The sequence below is a fragment of the Falco rusticolus genome, chromosome 1 (genome assembly GCF_015220075.1).
Source record: "Falco rusticolus isolate bFalRus1 chromosome 1, bFalRus1.pri, whole genome shotgun sequence".
NCBI lineage: Eukaryota > Metazoa > Chordata > Aves > Falconiformes > Falconidae > Falco > Falco rusticolus.
In genome coordinates, this window is record NC_051187.1 from 29,754,313 (window position 1) to 29,772,961 (window position 18,649).

An 18,649-nucleotide genomic window follows, 5' to 3' on the forward strand; every position below is an offset into this window, starting at 1 on the left:
CTTTATCAGTTGCTGGGTCCGGTCCCCTGTGGCTGCGAAGCTGCCTGGCTCCTGGTCATCAGCTAAAGGGAAAGGGAAAAAGAACAAGTGAAAATGCTGTTTGCAAAGAGTCCCTGAGTGGAGGCCACTGATAAGAGCCTCGCTGGTGCAGGAAGGGCTGTAACATCAGCTCACGCCCCTGAACAAAGCGCCGTGAGGAGCAGCAGGGCAGGCGCTGCCCTCTCCTCCCAGCAAGCCCCGCTCAGGATGAGCCCAGCGTGCAGCGAGCCCACAGCACGTCAGCCCTCAGCGCTTCATGCCGTAGCGCACCCGACGCGGGAGCGACGCCACGCGCTCTGCTCTGCTCTGCACTGGCTGCCTCACCTCTGGATCCGGCGCCTGCAGCTGCATGGAGCAGCCCGTGTGCTGTGTCCTGAGGCTGCTTTCTCCTTCGCTGCTGGTGCTGTCAAGGATGGAGAGGGATGCTTTCAGAGGAAGCCAGCCCACCCACGTCAGCGCTCTCACTGCTAACTGAGCACAGGTCCTTCACACCAGGGAGACTTTGCGGGGGCTGTGAGGAAGCTTCTCCTGAGCCCTGACCCACTTCTTTTGGAGCAGAACCACCAGATTGTACTCAAAGAGCAGAGAGGAAAGCTCAGGTGAGGGCGCTGCCTTGGACAGGGACCAAGGCGCTCTGCGACACTGTCTCCCAGGGACCCTTTTGCCCGTTCTACTTGGCTATAAAAGTCTACCTTTGCTGTTTGACACGTGGATAAGCACCAGCCGCGTTACATGGAGTGACACCCTTTCAGCTGCAAGCACACATGAGGGCACCCAGGTTTGCAGCGCAAGGGGACAAGGCAGAGGACTGAAATGCATTTGTCACTGCCGCCGCTGCTGGGTCGCTGCCGCCTGAAGACGCGAGTGCGCCAGGCTGAGGCTGCGCCCCTGCTCCCAGCAGAGCAAAACTTGTTCCTGCAGCGCCGCCGGCCCCTCACCCTTCGGGGCAGCCCCGGCGCGGCTGCCTGGAACGGAAGGCAGAGGTGTTACCTTGGCTGGCTCGGAGAATATCTCGATGGGCCGGACGTGAAGGGTTCCGAGCGGGAGCACTTGGCAGGCCTCTGAGGGGACGGTGACGCACCTGCACGTTCACAGGCCCCTCTCTTCCTCGCTCTGCCCCTCTTGCCGGCCGCCTTCTTCCTGGCCTTCCCTCGTGAGGTGGGAGCGGGCAGCTGTGCATTCCTGCCGGTTGCCGTTTTCCTTGGTCTCCTCGGCAGCTGGGCCTCTTCTGCAGGAGGTCCAGGCTCCTTCTTCATGCAGCGACCTGTGCGCCAAGGAGAAACATCTCCTCAGATGACACAAACACAGCGCTTCACAGAAACAGTCAATGCAGCCGGAGAGATTCAAGACCATTCAGGTAACAAAAGTAGAGCCAACTGCCATTCCAGCAGCATACAGCTTTGCAACCAAGATCTTTGAGGATACTGAGTTCTAAGGATTTCATCTTTCTTGCATAAAATGGTGGAGGATCGAAGATTTGTAAATTTTGGAGACCAAACAGGGTAACAACATCTACTGAGTTTGGAACATGCCCAGTGTTCCTGCAACGTAAAGGAAAACCGTGCGTGTGTCAGTCTGTGTTTTGCCCATACCTTGGCACTTGCTTCGTGTCCAGGGTGGCTCTGCTGATTCTTGTCTCTGCCTCTTGGCTTTAGGAGGCATGGAGTCCTCAGCTGCTGGGCGCAGCACACAGACGAGCTAAAGCAAAACAGATGTCTGTCTGTTTCCATGACAGTTTATTCAGACTTATCCCCATAAAAGCACTGCAGAGCATCCCCCCTCAGCAAGGTGAAGGTTAGTAGGGAACTGTTTGTTCGGAAGAGGTAGGTATCGTTTGCTGACACGTGCATTTGCTCTTACCCAGAGCTTAGGAAGAATGACTGGCTATCACAGGACCTGAGCAAAACTGGACCTGGCAGCATGAGCCGGTCCTGCTGAACAGAACCACCCCGTAGCTGGGGCCTTGCCGCCAGCCAGCCAACAACCCTACCTGCTCCTGTTCATGCTTGTGCCTCTCACACCTACACATGACCCTGGAAAGCCAGTGCCAAGCATGGGGAAAGCAGCCCTAGAGTCCTGTCAGGGTAGCTCTGATCAGGTTCCTGATATTGGCCTGCTATGAGTGGCATCTTAAAAACCAAATGCAAAGACAAAAATCAGTTTAACAGTGATTTCCAAGTCATGCTGCCCACAGAAGTGCCCCTCTTGGCTATCCTTGTTATAACGTCATGTTTTCCTGCCGGTTAATTGCATCGAGGAATAACAAAAGGAGACGACAGAAACCCACAAAACAAAAATAGGAACTAGAAAGGAAAGCATCTGTTATCTTTGTGAGATAAAGTCGTCTTCCACCAGCCAGCTGCCATAGGAGGTGGATGGGACTTGTCCTTCCTGTCAGCACGACCATTTAACACGTGGTAAGCTATGAAATTTTGTCAGATCTCATTTCTATTCATACTGACTTTACTATCACCTAGGACAGGAAAGGCCCAGAAGAACCAACCAGCAAAACACAACGTCACTAGTTAGGACCGTAAGAATGCAAAAGAGCCGTGAAAGAGAAAATGAGCGAGCGTAGCGTTTTCCTAGCTTCTCTGTCCTAGCAGCGAAGCCCAGAGGACTGCCTCTTCCGCGGGCACCCCCCTCCCCGACTCTGCTCTTTAGGTGTACGGAAGCATTAAAGCACCAAGCGGTCTAGTTGGTACCTGTCCAGTGTTCTTGAACAGCAGTAACAGCTTCAGCAGCACCAAGACCTGGTGTTCTCTCCATAGCAGAAATACCAGGCAGCAATATCGAGAAGCGTCTGAATCCCCTGCTGAGCGCTGTGCGGCACTCAGCACTTCATAAACCCACCGCTCCTCGCTTAGCCTGAGCTCCCGATAGATTCACGTCCTTAACCTTTCTCTCTCTCTCTCTCTTCACATCTACCCTGCGAGACATTCCTCCATCTCCTAGATGGACAGCCTGCGTTGCCTCCTTCCCCTCTTACCTACACAGGTTACACGCCTCTGCTCCTCTCCCACCTGAGCTGTGAGCCACACATGCTGGTTTTAACATCACTCGGATGTGCAAGGCAAACATTTCTGTTGCGCAACTCCAGGGCCTTTAGTTTAGTTTGCGTTACTAGAGCTTTCAAAATCATTATTTGTCAGTAGGTAATACAAGAAAATACTAAACCTCGTGATCCATCCGCTCGTAGATAGGGTACCGCAAGCCACAACTTTGACACGGCAGGGTGACGGGCTCATCATCTGCAAAGCAAAGCAGAGTTACATCCCCTACCAGAGAGAAGTCTGGCGCAGTTGGATCCCTACGCAACAGGCTGCTGTTCTGTGTCACAGGACGGCAACCTGAGCACACGTTAAGGCAACAGTTACTCTAGTCACACTTGCTGAATTCATTCCACATCAGCAAATCCACGCCATCCAGCGTGAGAGTAGTGTTTTGGGGTCCAAGATAGAGCCAGCGGGCTGCTAAAAAAGCCCACGACTGCCTCCAATAAATCCTTTAGCACCATTTCTCCTTCCACAACCAGCTGACGCTTCATGTCTGCCCCGCTGATAATAGTCTCAGCGATGTCCGGGACGTCACTGCAGAGATGCGCAGTGCTACAGACGTGACCCCACATCCAGATCTTACCTACCCTGCTGCTTAACCGAGGAGGAGTGCAGCTGCCGCACAACCCCAGGCAGAATGTGCCGCGAGCAAACAACTCCCGCTTTCATTGCGAAGCTCGATACTTTGAGACAAAAGAACCGGCAGTGGCCTGGGCTCTCGCCCCAGGGACCTCAGCAGTCCTCTGTGTAGCTGGCTTATACCTTTGCAGTTCTGTTCCACGGGAAAATCAGCCCACTCCCAGTGGCTCTGGAGCTGTCATTACCCAGTGTTTTCCCAGAAAGAGTTACAAACCCTTACGCTTGGATCGGCTGCCAAATGTCCCATATGAAGCTGGTTATTACTCATCTCTGCACCTCACCTCGCTTCTGATTTCTTTGTGCTGCTGAAACATTGCTTCTGCTAATGTCCTTAAGGGGTGTCCCCTACACAGCTGCTATAAATCTGCTTTTCTAGCCCCTTGGGCATTCCCCACAGTGGCCCAGCACAGTTACCTGTTCCTGATTCTCTTCCACTGTGCCGGAGGTCTTGCAAATGTGCATCCTCATCCTCAAAGTCAGACGGTGCACTTCCTCGGGTTTGTACCCCCACTAGCCCGCAGACCCGAGGATGTTCTTTCAGGTCTCGCACCAGTATGTAGCGGTGGCAGTTTTCGCATTCCTCCGTCCGTGTGCTGCAGTAAAGTTCATGGTCAACCATGGCTCTCAAAGGCAGCTGTATTTCGCAGTAAGGGCAGAGGACAAGTCGCAGAAGGCACACAAACGCCTGGAAAATAGAACGAGGGATTATTCTTCACATATGGAAGAGCGAGGCAAAGGTGGAGGGAGGTTCCCCGTTTGCTGAAGAGCTGAGCGGTCCATTCTTTCTTTAGCCAGATCTAAAGCTACGCTGAAGGATAGCCTGGAGTAAGATAGCACGTGAGAAATGTGAAGACCAGCAGGCTGTGTAACCTGTGTAGTCATAAACACGCCAGCTGAAGCACTCCGAAGACTCAGGACATTCCTTTAAAACCTGTCATACTTGGACAGCAGATTCCTTCCCACTGTGCTTCTTGAAGATAGCTTTCAGGGCCAGTCTCAAAACCCAGTCCTGATCCCATTGCACTGGGCACTGCTAAGAAAACTTCTCCGTGTGTGTTCTGCGAGGGAACAGATTTACAGCTCACTTACTACTCGGCAAGAATTGCTTGCCTATGTCCTTCACCCGCGACTGAATGACAGGTAAGTTGCCCTTCCAGAGGGGTTACAGAGAGATGAAAGCCCTGTTAGAATAGCAGATGCTGCAAGAATACGTCATCATTTGCTTTACAGGCAAAACTAGAACCACTACGCACAAACGTGCAGGATGAAGTGCTTCCAGGGGTTTGACCTGGTCATATCTTCACCGTTTGAAAATCCTTTGTTTGTCAGCAATAAGCAGACTTAGGTGGCACTTGCAGAGCTGTCTGCAAGGGGGGGCCATAGGAAGGGAAGGGGCTGACATTGATTACAGGATTGCCTGTGACGGCAGCCAACTGGAGTCAGAAATTGAAAAAACCCCTGTTGATTTTACAAACTCTTTTCAAAGTCTGTTGGACATCATGACTTATTAAAATGCACATGACCACTGCAGCAGTCAGAAATGCGTCATGTGAAAGGACCGGAAGAAGTGGAGTTCATCATATTCGGTGTTTCTGAAACAGCGCACCATTTTTCATCCTCATCACTAACAAGGACAAAATCACCAATTATCGCAGATAACCCTTGGATATGAAGACTTGAGCAGGCTCCACTGCTTGAAGGCAGTTTCCAACCACCTTCTCTCAGAGGGTGTGAATTTAGGGCTCGATAAAAAGGGTGCCTCAATCACAATTTGCAGTCCGGCTCCTGGCTGACAGAAAGGCTCTGGAATCGGTGCTTGGAAATGCCATCGAGTAGCTTCAAAACATCTCCTAACATCAATAGATGTTCACCAACCTTGTGGTCCTCCAAGTGTTGTTTTTCCATCTTCATCCCACACTCGCAGGTAACCTACAATAAACAGACCTCATGAGATTAATTGCCACAGAGGACAGCAGTTTTAGAGGAGGAATGCGTTTCTCACCTCCACGTGCTCAGATGCAAAATGGTTCTTCATTTCCGAAATTGGGATGTAAACCTCGCAGTACTGGCACGCTGCAAGAAATCTGCTGCAGTGGACTTCATGAATCGTGAAATTAGAGGCAGGAATATCCTTGTTGCTATGAGAAACATCACAGAGGTTACTTTGCAGAAAATAACACTGACCACAGTTGCAAGCAGTTTTTCACAGCACAAAAATCCTAAGAAAGCTTTTGATGAATTCATGGTTTAGAGAACCGAGTAACTAAAGAGCAAGGCAAGCCCAGCCAGGCCTCCACGTTCCTTCATAGGTGGGATATTAACGCCTATAGCATGCAAAGGTCACAATGTTCACACTACATGGAGATAAAATCAAGGGGGGTGGGTTTCATTATGAGAAAGGCAAATTTTGCAGCATAAACAAGTTATCACCAGGTTCAAGGTGATGAACTAATTAGTAAACTCATCCGTGAAGATGACAGTTTCTTCCTGAAACTAACCGGGCTATGAGAGGTCGAACAGTGCTCTGCTCGGAAAAACTACAGAACAGACCCTCTTGGGCCAGATTTGCTCAGTGAATGATAGCAGTAGCCATCTTACTCTGGAGCCAACACTCCTCCGCTCACCCCCTTCCCAAAAAAAGACTCATTTTCCTGTCTGGAGGACAAGGCAAGGCTTACAAACAGAGAAGATCCAAAAAGAACTGAGGCACTCTGAGCTTCGCCCTTGTTCCTGCCTCAGGCAGGTAGCATCCGTTCTAGACGATGCTCCCCAGACTAAAGCACAACTCAGAACACCAACATTAGTTCTATAACCTGTTGTGCCTTCCCATGTCACCAAGGAGAAAACCAGCAGAGCTGTTCAGTTTTCTCCTTGGCCAGATCCCGAGCAGGCAACAGCCCGGCAAAGCAGCAAAGTCCAACAGCAGCATCTCAACTGCACGTACACAGCTGCTTGCAAACCAGCCGGGCTGATGCTGCCAGAAACTGCTTGGAGTCCCACGTCCCTTTGGGGAAAAAAAGGGAATGTCTTTAGTTGCTTGTACTCAGGAGGTAACTTCTGAGCTGGCATCGCTGTCGGCGAATGTATTACCGACACCGGTGTGGCTGGGAAAAGGGAAGCGTCATCAGAGAGAAGCAGGAGGTGCCTCTTGGTTCTGTTTTCAACATCCCGGCTTCTGCCAGATGCTGAACCGGAACTTGGAACCATGGAGTTCACGTGTGCCTCGCTGAAAACCAAGTCTTTGTTTCTACCAAATACTTTGGTTCCTGCCTACGTGCTCAAGTCAGAAACTTGAGTCAAGGCTGAGCAGGTTGTCAGGCCCTGACACTGCAGAACCACATGCCAGCCGTTTGTAATGAAGGGGGCATGTTCGTTAGTGAGCTGCCCCTCCCAGCCCGTGGCAGCGTGTCAAGGGGATACGTATGGATGTGTGTGCAGTGATGGCTCCCGGAGACCCCTGGCAGCCTCCGCTGCATGCCTTACCAGTGACCGCACCGCAGCGTTGCCGCCTGGTTATCGGCGGCCGAGGGCATGGCTGTGTCCTGGGATGAAGAGCCGGGTTCCTCCTGCTGCCTCGGCCCCGGGCCTCCCTGGCGGGGGGCAGGTGTGTAGGGAGGAAGATGGTGAGGGAGGTGGGTGTGTAGGGGGGAAGGAAGATGGGGACGGGGGTGGGTGGGTGGGTGGGCAGGTGGCTAGGGACGTGGGTAGGTGAGCAGAGAGCTCAGGAGAGACGGCTGCGCTCTCAGCACTGCAGGGAAAGCGGCTACGGCAGTGCGAGGGGCCTGGTGCGGCGCAGCACTGGCAGAGCTGCTCCCCGCTCCCGGCTGTGGGCGCTCCCAGCTCTGCGGGGATGGGTCCAGCCCAACAACGCACCTGACAATCCACCCAACAACGCACCCAACAATCGACCCAACAATCCACGCAACAATCGACCCGCGCTCCCCAGCACCGTGGCAACGGGCGGTGGCACGCGGCCAGGCCCCACCCCCTTTCCCGGCCGGGACCCGCCCCCTTCCCTTCCACGGCCAGGCTCCGCCCCGCCGATGCACTCGGCCCCGCCCCACTGCTCCTGGCGGTGCTTCAGCCCTGCGCCCGGGCCAGCCCGGCCGGCGGCTGCGCAATGCGGTTCCGTGCTCTCCTCATTGCGGCTGGGGCAGGGCACGAGGGCTCTTACGCGCTCTCCTTTTTGTCCTGGATCTCTGCCCTTGCAGGTGGAAGAACAAGGATGTGTACGCAACAGCGATCCACAGCTTGAGGGTGCGTGAGCTGCAGACTCCGGCGTGCATGACTGCAGCGCGTGCTGGCCTTGGGTCCATCATTCCCCTGCAGCTCCAGACTATGCTGAGCCCTCTAGAGATGGAGCTGAGGACGTGCGGGCTTCCCTACATTAAATGGAGTTCCTCGAGGTGAGGAGAACTGCAAACCTGAAGATCAAATGTGAGGAAGAGAGAAAAGCCTACACAAGTGTGTATATTCTTGTTCTGTCAGCGAATGGTGAAAAAAAAATCAACGTGTGCGCAACAGTTGTAGAGCTAGTTGTTGGCATCCAGAGCCTGCAGCTCCTGCGCGTAGGAAAGCTGTGTTATTACCTGTCTGTCGCGTATTGCCCTTTCCAAGAGCCGGATACATGTCAGAAGAATATTTACTCTTGAATCTTGTCCATTTCCTGGTAGAAGCGTATCTGTAGCTGAGAAATGACTCGGAGTAAGTGCAAACACACGCGGAGCTGACGGAGACCAAGGGGAAAACTAAGCAGAAGGCGCGGCTGGGAGCCGCTTTGTTCCCGTCTGGGATGCGTGTTCCCAGGCAAGTGCCACAGGGAAGCGCGAAGGAGGTCGATGGAAGTTTGTGGCGCTGGTGTTGCTGCCAGCAATGCGCTTGGGGGTTGTTCCTGGCCCGTGGATGGCGCGTTTGGTTTGGGTTTCACGCCCCCGTTCCAAGGCCTCGGCGCCTTGGGTGGACTTGCTCCCAGGGGCCGGAGAGCTGGGAATGCCGGTGTTCTCCAAGGCCGGGAGTACGGCTGTGAGTCAGAAAATGCTGCTAATGTCCGTCTTCTCCTTCCAGAGAGCACGTCCGAGTGGAACATATCTGCATCTTGGCCCTGAAAGGCGTGCTGCAAAGTTACTTGATACATATTTATTACAATTAATTATTTGTGATTACAAATAACACAGACTTTGTATCGATGCTGTTTATACCTCGCTGTGTAAATGAAGCTTCTTATCCTGCAGAAATGTCACACCGGTAAATACCCTTCACCGGCTGGTTTTCTCAGAGGGATGGTCTGAGCCCTGCAAGAGGAGGAGCTCGGGGGTGGGGGCGGCACTGGCTTTTTGTTTCTTTGGTTGGTTGGGTTTTTTTAATGCCACTAGAATGGAAGTGCTGCAGCGGTTTGCCTGGAGCTCAAATGGCCTTCTAATTAAAGCTTTTTCTAATCATCATCACTTCCTTGTGCTCTAAATCACTTGACCTTGTCTGTAACAGGCTTCTTTGTCAAAGCAGAGATTGGTTTGTGATTTTTTTTTTTTTTTTACAACTATCTATTCATTCAGAATGTAAAATTACACTACACAATGGCAGAACTCTGGAGCTGGGTATTAGTTCTGGCTTGGTGTGTGTCCATCTCGGTACCGTTCGCAGCATTAACCTGTTAAGTGCTCTTGGCCATGGAGTGTAACTTGCATAAAGGAGATTCTTAACATCCCTTGAGATGTATCGTGTCCTTCTTTGGGGCTGCGCTGGTGCAGGGGAACGGAGCTGCTGGAAACAACGCTGCAGACTGTCTGGCCTCCCGCAGGTGGGGAGCTCCGGACACCCCTCTGCGGCACACGGCTCCGGGGGGCCTCACTCCGCTCGAGACTGACTGGCACAAGGGGCTCAAATGTCAGGGGGTCAGAAACACTGCGTCAGGGAGTAATCAAAGAGCCGGCACAGAAACACAGCCCAGGGGGGTTTCAAGGTCACGGTGGGGGCCGCTAGCGTGGGGTGCTACTGGTATAGATCATAGGAGTGAAAACCTGTAGTATACTTGAACACCCTAAAAGTACCTGTATATATCATGATCACTGCCTGTAGCCGCCTATGCCTATAGCCAGCTGTAACTATAACTGCCTATACCTATCTAAATTTGTAGAAACTCGGTGACATGGCAATATAGGAATTCTCCTGTGCAAAAATAAATAATTTATTTGTAAATGACAATATCTGTAGAAATTCAATGACATGGCAACATAGTAATTTTCTTATGCTAAAAGAAATGACTTCTACTGCATGGAATTAGTCCGCAGAGGGCCGAACGTGGCTTTATCAGTTGCTGGGTCCGTTCCCCTGTGGCTGCGAAGCTGCCTGGCTCCTGGTCATCAGCTAAAGGGAAAGGGAAAAAGAACAAGTGAAAATGCTGTTTGCAAAGAGTCCCTGAGTGGAAGCCACTGATAAGAGCCTCGCTGGTGCAGGAAGGGCTGTAACATCAGCTCACGCCCCTGAACAAAGCGCCGTGAGGAGCAGCAGGGCAGGCGCTGCCCTCTCCTCCCAGCAAGCCCCGCTCAGGATGAGCCCAGCGTGCAGCGAGCCCACAGCACGTCAGCCCTCAGCGCTTCATGCCGTAGCGCACCCGACGCGGGAGCGACGCCACGCGCTCTGCTCTGCTCTGCGCTGGCTGCCTCACCTCTGGATCCGGCGCCTGCAGCTGCATGGAGCAGCCCGTGTGCTGTGTCCTGAGGCTGCTTTCTCCTTCGCTGCTGGTGCTGTCAAGGATGGAGAGGGATGCTTTCAGAGGAAGCCAGCCCACCCACGTCAGCGCTCTCACTGCTAACTGAGCACAGGTCCTTCACACCAGGGAGACTTTGCGGGGGCTGTGAGGAAGCTTCTCCTGAGCCCTGACCCACTTCTTTTGGAGCAGAACCACCAGATTGTACTCAAAGAGCAGAGAGGAAAGCTCAGGTGAGGGCGCTGCCTTGGACAGGGACCAAGGCGCTCTGCGACACTGTCTCCCAGGGACCCTTTTGCCCGTTCTACTTGGCTATAAAAGTCTACCTTTGCTGTTTGACACGCGGATAAGCACCAGCCGCGTTACATGGAGTGACACCCTTTCAGCTGCAAGCACACATGAGGGCACCCAGGTTTGCAGCGCAAGGGGACAAGGCAGAGGACTGAAATGCATTTGTCACTGCCGCCGCTGCTGGGTCGCTGCCGCCTGAAGACGCGAGTGCGCCAGGCTGAGGCTGCGCCCCTGCTCCCAGCAGAGCAAAACTTGTTCCTGCAGCGCCGCCGGCCCCTCACCCTTCGGGGCAGCCCCGGCGCGGCTGCCTGGAACGGAAGGCAGAGGTGTTACCTTGGCTGGCTCGGAGAATATCTCGATGGGCCAGACGTGAAGGGTTCCGAGCGGGAGCACTTGGCAGGCCTCTGAGGGGACGGTGACGCACCTGCACGTTCACAGGCCCCTCTCTTCCTCGCTCTGCCCCTCTTGCCGGCCGCCTTCTTCCTGGCCTTCCCTCGTGAGGTGGGAGCGGGCAGCTGTGCATTCCTGCCGGTTGCCGTTTTCCTTGGTCTCCTCGGCAGCTGGGCCTCTTCTGCAGGAGGTCCAGGCTCCTTCTTCATGCAGCGACCTGTGCGCCAAGGAGAAACATCTCCTCAGATGACACAAACACAGCGCTTCACAGAAACAGTCAATGCAGCCGGAGAGATTCAAGACCATTCAGGTAACAAAAGTAGAGCCAACTGCCATTCCAGCAGCATACAGCTTTGCAACCAAGATCTTTGAGGATACTGAGTTCTAAGGATTTCATCTTTCTTGCATAAAATGGTGGAGGATCGAAGATTTGTAAATTTTGGAGACCAAACAGGGTAACAACATCTACTGAGCTTGGAACACGCCCAGTGTTCCTGCAACGTAAAGGAAAACCGTGCGTGTGTCAGTCTGTGTTTTGCCCATACCTTGGCACTTGCTTCTTGTCCAGGGTGGCTCTGCTGATTCTTGTCTCTGCCTCTTGGCTTTAGGAGGCATGGAGTCCTCAGCTGCTGGGCGCAGCACACAGACGAGCTAAAGCAAAACAGATGTCTGTCTGTTTCCATGACAGTTTATTCAGACTTATCCCCATAAAAGCACTGCAGAGCATCCCCCCTCAGCAAGGTGAAGGTTAGTAGGGAACTGTTTGTTCGGAAGAGGTAGGTATCGTTTGCTGACACGTGCATTTGCTCTTACCCAGAGCTTAGGAAGAATGACTGGCTATCACAGGACCTGAGCAAAACTGGACCTGGCAGCATGAGCCGGTCCTGCTGAACAGAACCACCCCGTAGCTGGGGCCTTGCCGCCAGCCAGCCAACAACCCTACCTGCTCCTGTTCATGCTTGTGCCTCTCACACCTACACATGACCCTGGAAAGCCAGTGCCAAGCATGGGGAAAGCAGCCCTAGAGTCCTGTCAGGGTAGCTCTGATCAGGTTCCTGATATTGGCCTGCTATGAGTGGCATCTTAAAAACCAAATGCAAAGACAAAAATCAGTTTAACAGTGATTTCCAAGTCATGCTGCCCACAGAAGTGCCCCTCTTGGCTATCCTTGTTATAACGTCATGTTTTCCTGCCGGTTAATTGCATCGAGGAATAACAAAAGGAGACGACAGAAACCCACAAAACAAAAATAGGAACTAGAAAGGAAAGCATCTGTTATCTTTGTGAGATAAAGTCGTCTTCCACCAGCCAGCTGCCATAGGAGGTGGATGGGACTTGTCCTTCCTGTCAGCACGACCATTTAACACGTGGTAAGCTATGAAATTTTGTCAGATCTCATTTCTATTCATACTGACTTTACTATCACCTAGGACAGGAAAGGCCCAGAAGAACCAACCAGCAAAACACAACGTCACTAGTTAGGACTGTAAGAATGCAAAAGAGCCGTGAAAGAGAAAATGAGCGAGCGTAGCGTTTTCCTAGCTTCTCTGTCCTAGCAGCGAAGCCCAGAGGACTGCCTCTTCCGCGGGCACCCCCCTCCCCGACTCTGCTCTTTAGGTGTACGGAAGCATTAAAGCAGCACCAAGCGGTCTAGTTGGTACCTGTCCAGTGTTCTTGAACAGCAGTAACAGCTTCAGCAGCACCAAGACCTGGTGTTCTCTCCATAGCAGAAATACCAGGCAGCAATATCGAGAAGCGTCTGAATCCCCTGCTGAGCGCTGTGCGGCACTCAGCACTTCATAAACCCACCGCTCCTCGCTTAGCCTGAGCTCCCGATAGATTCACGTCCTTAACCTTTCTCTCTCTCTCTCTCTTCACATCTACCCTGCGAGACATTCCTCCATCTCCTAGATGGACAGCCTGCATTGCCTCCTTCCCCTCTTACCTACACAGGTTACACGCCTCTGCTCCTCTCCCACCTGAGCTGTGAGCCACACATGCTGGTTTTAACATCACTCGGATGTGCAAGGCAAACATTTCTGTTGCGCAACTCCAGGGCCTTTAGTTTAGTTTGCGTTACTAGAGCTTTCAAAATCATTATTTGTCAGTAGGTAATACAAGAAAATACTAAACCTCGTGATCCATCCGCTCGTAGATAGGGTACCGCAAGCCACAACTTTGACACGGCAGGGTGACGGGCTCATCATCTGCAAAGCAAAGCAGAGTTACATCCCCTACCAGAGAGAAGTCTGGCGCAGTTGGATCCCTACGCAACAGGCTGCTGTTCTGTGTCACAGGACGGCAACCTGAGCACACGTTAAGGCAACAGTTACTCTAGTCACACTTGCTGAATTCATTCCACATCAGCAAATCCACGCCATCCAGCGTGAGAGTAGTGTTTTGGGGTCCAAGATAGAGCCAGCGGGCTGCTAAAAAAGCCCACGACTGCCTCCAATAAATCCTTTAGCACCATTTCTCCTTCCACAACCAGCTGACGCTTCATGTCTGCCCCGCTGATAATAGTCTCAGCGATGTCCGGGACGTCACTGCAGAGATGCGCAGTGCTACAGACGTGACCCCACATCCAGATCTTACCTACCCTGCTGCTTAACCGAGGAGGAGCGCAGCTGCCGCACAACCCCAGGCAGAATGTGCCGCGAGCAAACAACTCCCGCTTTCATTGCGAAGCTCGATACTTTGAGACAAAAGAATCGGCAGTGGCCTGGGCTCTCGCCCCAGGGACCTCAGCAGTCCTCTGTGTAGCTGGCTTATACCTTTGCAGTTCTGTTCCACGGGAAAATCAGCCCACTCCCAGTGGCTCTGGAGCTGTCATTACCCAGTGTTTTCCCAGAAAGAGTTACAAACCCTTACGCTTGGATCGGCTGCCAAATGTCCCATATGAAGCTGGTTATTACTCATCTCTGCACCTCACCTCGCTTCTGATTTCTTTGTGCTGCTGAAACATTGCTTCTGCTAATGTCCTTAAGGGGTGTCCCCTACACAGCTGCTATAAATCTGCTTTTCTAGCCCCTTGGGCATTCCCCACAGTGGCCCAGCACAGTTACCTGTTCCTGATTCTCTTCCACTGTGCCGGAGGTCTTGCAAATGTGCATCCTCATCCTCAAAGTCAGACGGTGCACTTCCTCGGGTTTGTACCCCCACTAGCCCGCAGACCCGAGGATGTTCTTTCAGGTCTCGCACCAGTATGTAGCGGTGGCAGTTTTCGCATTCCTCCGTCCGTGTGCTGCAGTAAAGTTCATGGTCAACCATGGCTCTCAAAGGCAGCTGTATTTCGCAGTAAGGGCAGAGGACAAGTCGCAGAAGGCACACAAACGCCTGGAAAATAGAACGAGGGATTATTCTTCACATATGGAAGAGCGAGGCAAAGGTGGAGGGAGGTTCCCCGTTTGCTGAAGAGCTGAGCGGTCCATTCTTTCTTTAGCCAGATCTAAAGCTACGCTGAAGGATAGCCTGGAGTAAGATAGCACGTGAGAAATGTGAAGACCAGCAGGCTGTGTAACCTGTGTAGTCATAAACACGCCAGCTGAAGCACTCCGAAGACTCAGGACATTCCTTTAAAACCTGTCATACTTGGACAGCAGATTCCTTCCCACTGTGCTTCTTGAAGATAGCTTTCAGGGCCAGTCTCAAAACCCAGTCCTGATCCCATTGCACTGGGCACTGCTAAGAAAACTTCTCCGTGTGTGTTCTGCGAGGGAACAGATTTACAGCTCACTTACTACTCGGCAAGAATTGCTTGCCTATGTCCTTCACCCGCGACTGAATGACAGGTAAGTTGCCCTTCCAGAGGGGTTACAGAGAGATGAAAGCCCTGTTAGAATAGCAGATGCTGCAAGAATACGTCATCATTTGCTTTACAGGCAAAACTAGAACCACTACGCACAAACGTGCAGGATGAAGTGCTTCCAGGGGTTTGACCTGGTCATATCTTCACCGTTTGAAAATCCTTTGTTTGTCAGCAATAAGCAGACTTAGGTGGCACTTGCAGAGCTGTCTGCAAGGGGGGGCCATAGGAAGGGAAGGGGCTGACATTGATTACAGGATTGCCTGTGACGGCAGCCAACTGGAGTCAGAAATTGAAAAAACCCCTGTTGATTTTACAAACTCTTTTCAAAGTCTGTTGGACATCATGACTTATTAAAATGCACATGACCACTGCAGCAGTCAGAAATGCGTCATGTGAAAGGACCGGAAGAAGTGGAGTTCATCATATTCGGTGTTTCTGAAACAGCGCACCATTTTCATCCTCATCACTAACAAGGACAAAATCACCAATTATCGCAGATAACCCTTGGATATGAAGACTTGAGCAGGCTCCACTGCTTGAAGGCAGTTTCCAACCACCTTCTCTCAGAGGGTGTGAATTTAGGGCTCGATAAAAAGGGTGCCTCAATCACAATTTGCAGTCCGGCTCCTGGCTGACAGAAAGGCTCTGGAATCGGTGCTTGGAAATGCCATCGAGTAGCTTCAAAACATCTCCTAACATCAATAGATGTTCACCAACCTTGTGGTCCTCCAAGTGTTGTTTTTCCATCTTCATCCCACACTCGCAGGTAACCTACAATAAACAGACCTCATGAGATTAATTGCCACAGAGGACAGCAGTTTTAGAGGAGGAATGCGTTTCTCACCTCCACGTGCTCAGATGCAAAATGGTTCTTCATTTCCGAAATTGGGATGTAAACCTCGCAGTACTGGCACGCTGCAAGAAATCTGCTGCAGTGGACTTCATGAATCGTGAAATTAGAGGCAGGAATATCCTTGTTGCTGTGAGAAACATCACAGAGGTTACTTTGCAGAAAATAACACTGACCACAGTTGCAAGCAGTTTTTCACAGCACAAAAATCCTAAGAAAGCTTTTGATGAATTCATGGTTTAGAGAACCGAGTAACTAAAGAGCAAGGCAAGCCCAGCCAGGCCTCCACGTTCCTTCATAGGTGGGATATTAACGCCTATAGCATGCAAAGGTCACAATGTTCACACTACATGGAGATAAAATCAAGGGGGGTGGGTTTCATTATGAGAAAGGCAAATTTTGCAGCATAAACAAGTTATCACCAGGTTCAAGGTGATGAACTAATTAGTAAACTCATCCGTGAAGATCACAGTTTCTTCCTGAAACTAACCGGGCTATGAGAGGTCGAACAGTGCTCTGCTCGGAAAAACTACAGAACAGACCCTCTTGGGCCAGATTTGCTCAGTGAATGATAGCAGTAGCCATCTTACTCTGGAGCCAACACTCCCCCGCTCACCCCCTTCCCAAAAAAAGACTCATTTTCCTGTCTGGAGGACAAGGCAAGGCTTACAAACAGAGAAGATCCAAAAAGAACTGAGGCACTCTGAGCTTCGCCCTTGTTCCTGCCTCAGGCAGGTAGCATCCTTTCTAGACGATGCTCCCCAGACTAAAGCACAACTCAGAACACCAGCATTAGTTCTATAACCTGTTGTGCCTTCCCATGTCACCAAGGAGAAAACCAGCAGAGCCGTTCAGTTTTCTCCTTGGCCAGATCCCGAGCAGGCAACAGCCCGGCAAAGCAGCAAAGTCCAACAGCAGCATCTCAACTGCACGTACACAGCTGCTTGCAAACCAGCCGGGCTGATGCTGCCAGAAACTGCTTGGAGTCCCACGTCCCTTTGGGGAAAAAAAGGGAATGTCTTTAGTTGCTTGTACTCAGGAGGTAACTTCTGAGCTGGCATCGCTGTCGGCGAATGTATTACCGACACCGGTGTGGCTGGGAAAAGGGAAGCGTCATCAGAGAGAAGCAGGAGGTGCCTCTTGGTTCTGTTTTCAACATCCCGGCTTCTGCCAGATGCTGAACCGGAACTTGGAACCATGGAGTTCACGTGTGCCTCGCTGAAAACCAAGTCTTTGTTTCTACCAAATACTTTGGTTCCTGCCTACGTGCTCAAGTCAGAAACTTGAGTCAAGGCTGAGCAGGTTGTCAGGCCCTGACACTGCAGAACCACATGCCAGCCGTTTGTAATGAAGGGGGCATGTTCGTTAGTGAGCTGCCCCTCCCAGCCCGTGGCAGCATGTCAAGGGGATACGTATGGATGTGTGTGCAGTGATGGCTCCCGGAGACCCCTGGCAGCCTCCGCTGCATGCCTTACCAGTGACCGCACCGCAGTGTTGCCGCCTGGTTATCGGCGGCCGAGGGCATGGCTGTGTCCTGGGATGAAGAGCCGGGTTCCTCCTGCTGCCTCGGCCCCGGGCCTCCCTGGCGGGGGGCAGGTGTGTAGGGAGGAAGATGGTGAGGGAGGTGGGTGTGTAGGGGGGAAGGAAGATGGGGACGGGGGTGGGTGGGTGGGTGGGCAGGTGGCTAGGGACGTGGGTAGGTGAGCAGAGAGCTCAGGAGAGACGGCTGCGCTCTCAGCACTGCAGGGAAAGCGGCTACGGCAGTGCGAGGGGCCTGGTGCGGTGCAGCACTGGCAGAGCTGCTCCCCGCTCCCAGCTGTGGGCGCTCCCAGCTCTGCGGGGATGGGTCCAGCCCAACAACGCACCTGACAATCCACCCAACAACGCACCCAACAATCGACCCAACAATCCACGCAACAATCGACCCGCGCTCCCCAGCGCCGTGGCAAGGGGCGGTGGCACGCGGCCAGGCCCCACCCCCTTTCCCGGCCGGGACCCGCCCCCTTCCCTTCCACGGCCAGGCTCCGCCCCGCCGATGCACTCGGCCCCGCCCCACTGCTCCTGGCGGTGCTTCAGCCCTGCGCCCGGGCCAGCCCGGCCGGCGGCTGCGCAATGCGGTTCCGTGCTCTCCTCATTGCGGCTGGGGCAGGGCACGAGGGCTCTTACGCGCTCTCCTTTTTGTCCTGGATCTCTGCCCTTGCAGGTGGAAGAACAAGGATGTGTACGCAACAGCGATCCACAGCTTGAGGGTGCGTGAGCTGCAGACTCCGGCGTGCATGACTGCAGCGCGTGCTGGCCTTGGGTCCATCATTCCCCTGCAGCTCCAGACTATGCTGAGCCCTCTAGAGATGGAGCTGAGGACGTGCGGGCTTCCCTACATTAAATGGAGTTCCTCGAGGTGAGGAGAACTGCAAACCTGAAGATCAAATGTGAGGAAGAGAGAAAAGCCTACACAAGTGTGTATATTCTTGTTCTGTCAGCGAATGGTGAAAAAAAAATCAACGTGTGCGCAACAGTTGTAGAGCTAGTTGTTGGCACCCAGAGCCTGCAGCTCCTGCGCGTAGGAAAGCTGTGTTATTACCTGTCTGTCGCGTATTGCCCTTTCCAAGAGCCGGATACATGTCAGAAGAATATTTACTCTTGAATCTTGTCCATTTCCTGGTAGAAGTGTATCTGTAGCTGAGAAATGACTCGGAGTAAGTGCAAACACACGCGGAGCTGACGGAGACCAAGGGGAAAACTAAGCAGAAGGCGCGGCTGGGAGCCGCTTTGTTCCCGTCTGGGATGCGTGTTCCCAGGCAAGTGCCACAGGGAAGCGCGAAGGAGGTCGATGGAAGTTTGTGGCGCTGGTGTTGCTGCCAGCAATGCGC

The 18,649-nt window shown here is 52.7% G+C and overlaps 2 protein-coding genes across 2 annotated transcripts; both read right to left on the reverse strand.

Annotated features, from left to right (window-relative positions):
* Positions 1-5: 5 nt before the first annotated feature.
* Positions 6-6,197, reverse strand: LOC119154220. Its single transcript, XM_037401503.1, has 8 exons — positions 5,737-6,197; positions 5,610-5,663; positions 4,149-4,419; positions 3,217-3,290; positions 1,632-1,737; positions 1,030-1,303; positions 364-442; positions 6-62 (listed from the first exon to the last, which is right to left on the reverse strand). Exons 1-8 carry the CDS (start codon positions 5,767-5,769, stop codon positions 6-8), a joined length of 948 nt encoding a protein of 315 aa, XP_037257400.1. The 5' UTR covers positions 5,770-6,197.
* A 3,706-nt stretch (positions 6,198-9,903) lies between these two features.
* On the reverse strand, positions 9,904-15,904 carry LOC119142419. The gene is made up of 8 exons (XM_037375327.1): positions 15,774-15,904; positions 15,647-15,700; positions 14,187-14,457; positions 13,255-13,328; positions 11,667-11,772; positions 11,065-11,338; positions 10,399-10,477; positions 9,904-10,097 (listed from the first exon to the last, which is right to left on the reverse strand). Exons 1-8 carry the CDS (start codon positions 15,804-15,806, stop codon positions 10,041-10,043), a joined length of 948 nt encoding a protein of 315 aa, XP_037231224.1. The 5' UTR covers positions 15,807-15,904; the 3' UTR covers positions 9,904-10,040.
* Between the last annotated feature and the right edge of the window lie 2,745 nt (positions 15,905-18,649).

What these genes read in the sequence shown, in the direction of transcription:
- LOC119154220 (XM_037401503.1), bottom strand. Translation starts at nt 5,769, where the DNA reads ATGAAGAACCATTTTGCATCTGAGCACGTGGAG. An exon ending in ACGAGCGGATGGATCACGAG is followed by an intron (nt 1,738 to 3,216) that starts GTTTAGTATTTT and finishes GTTTTGCTTTAG; the next exon opens with CTCGTCTGTGTGCTGCGCCC. An exon ending in TATTCTCCGAGCCAGCCAAG is followed by an intron (nt 443 to 1,029) that starts GTAACACCTCTG and finishes CATCCTTGACAG; the next exon opens with CACCAGCAGCGAAGGAGAAA.
- LOC119142419 (XM_037375327.1), bottom strand. Translation starts at nt 15,806, where the DNA reads ATGAAGAACCATTTTGCATCTGAGCACGTGGAG. An exon ending in TTGCATCTGAGCACGTGGAG is followed by an intron (nt 15,701 to 15,773) that starts GTGAGAAACGCA and finishes TGTTTATTGTAG; the next exon opens with GTTACCTGCGAGTGTGGGAT. An exon ending in AACACTTGGAGGACCACAAG is followed by an intron (nt 14,458 to 15,646) that starts GTTGGTGAACAT and finishes TCTATTTTCCAG; the next exon opens with GCGTTTGTGTGCCTTCTGCG.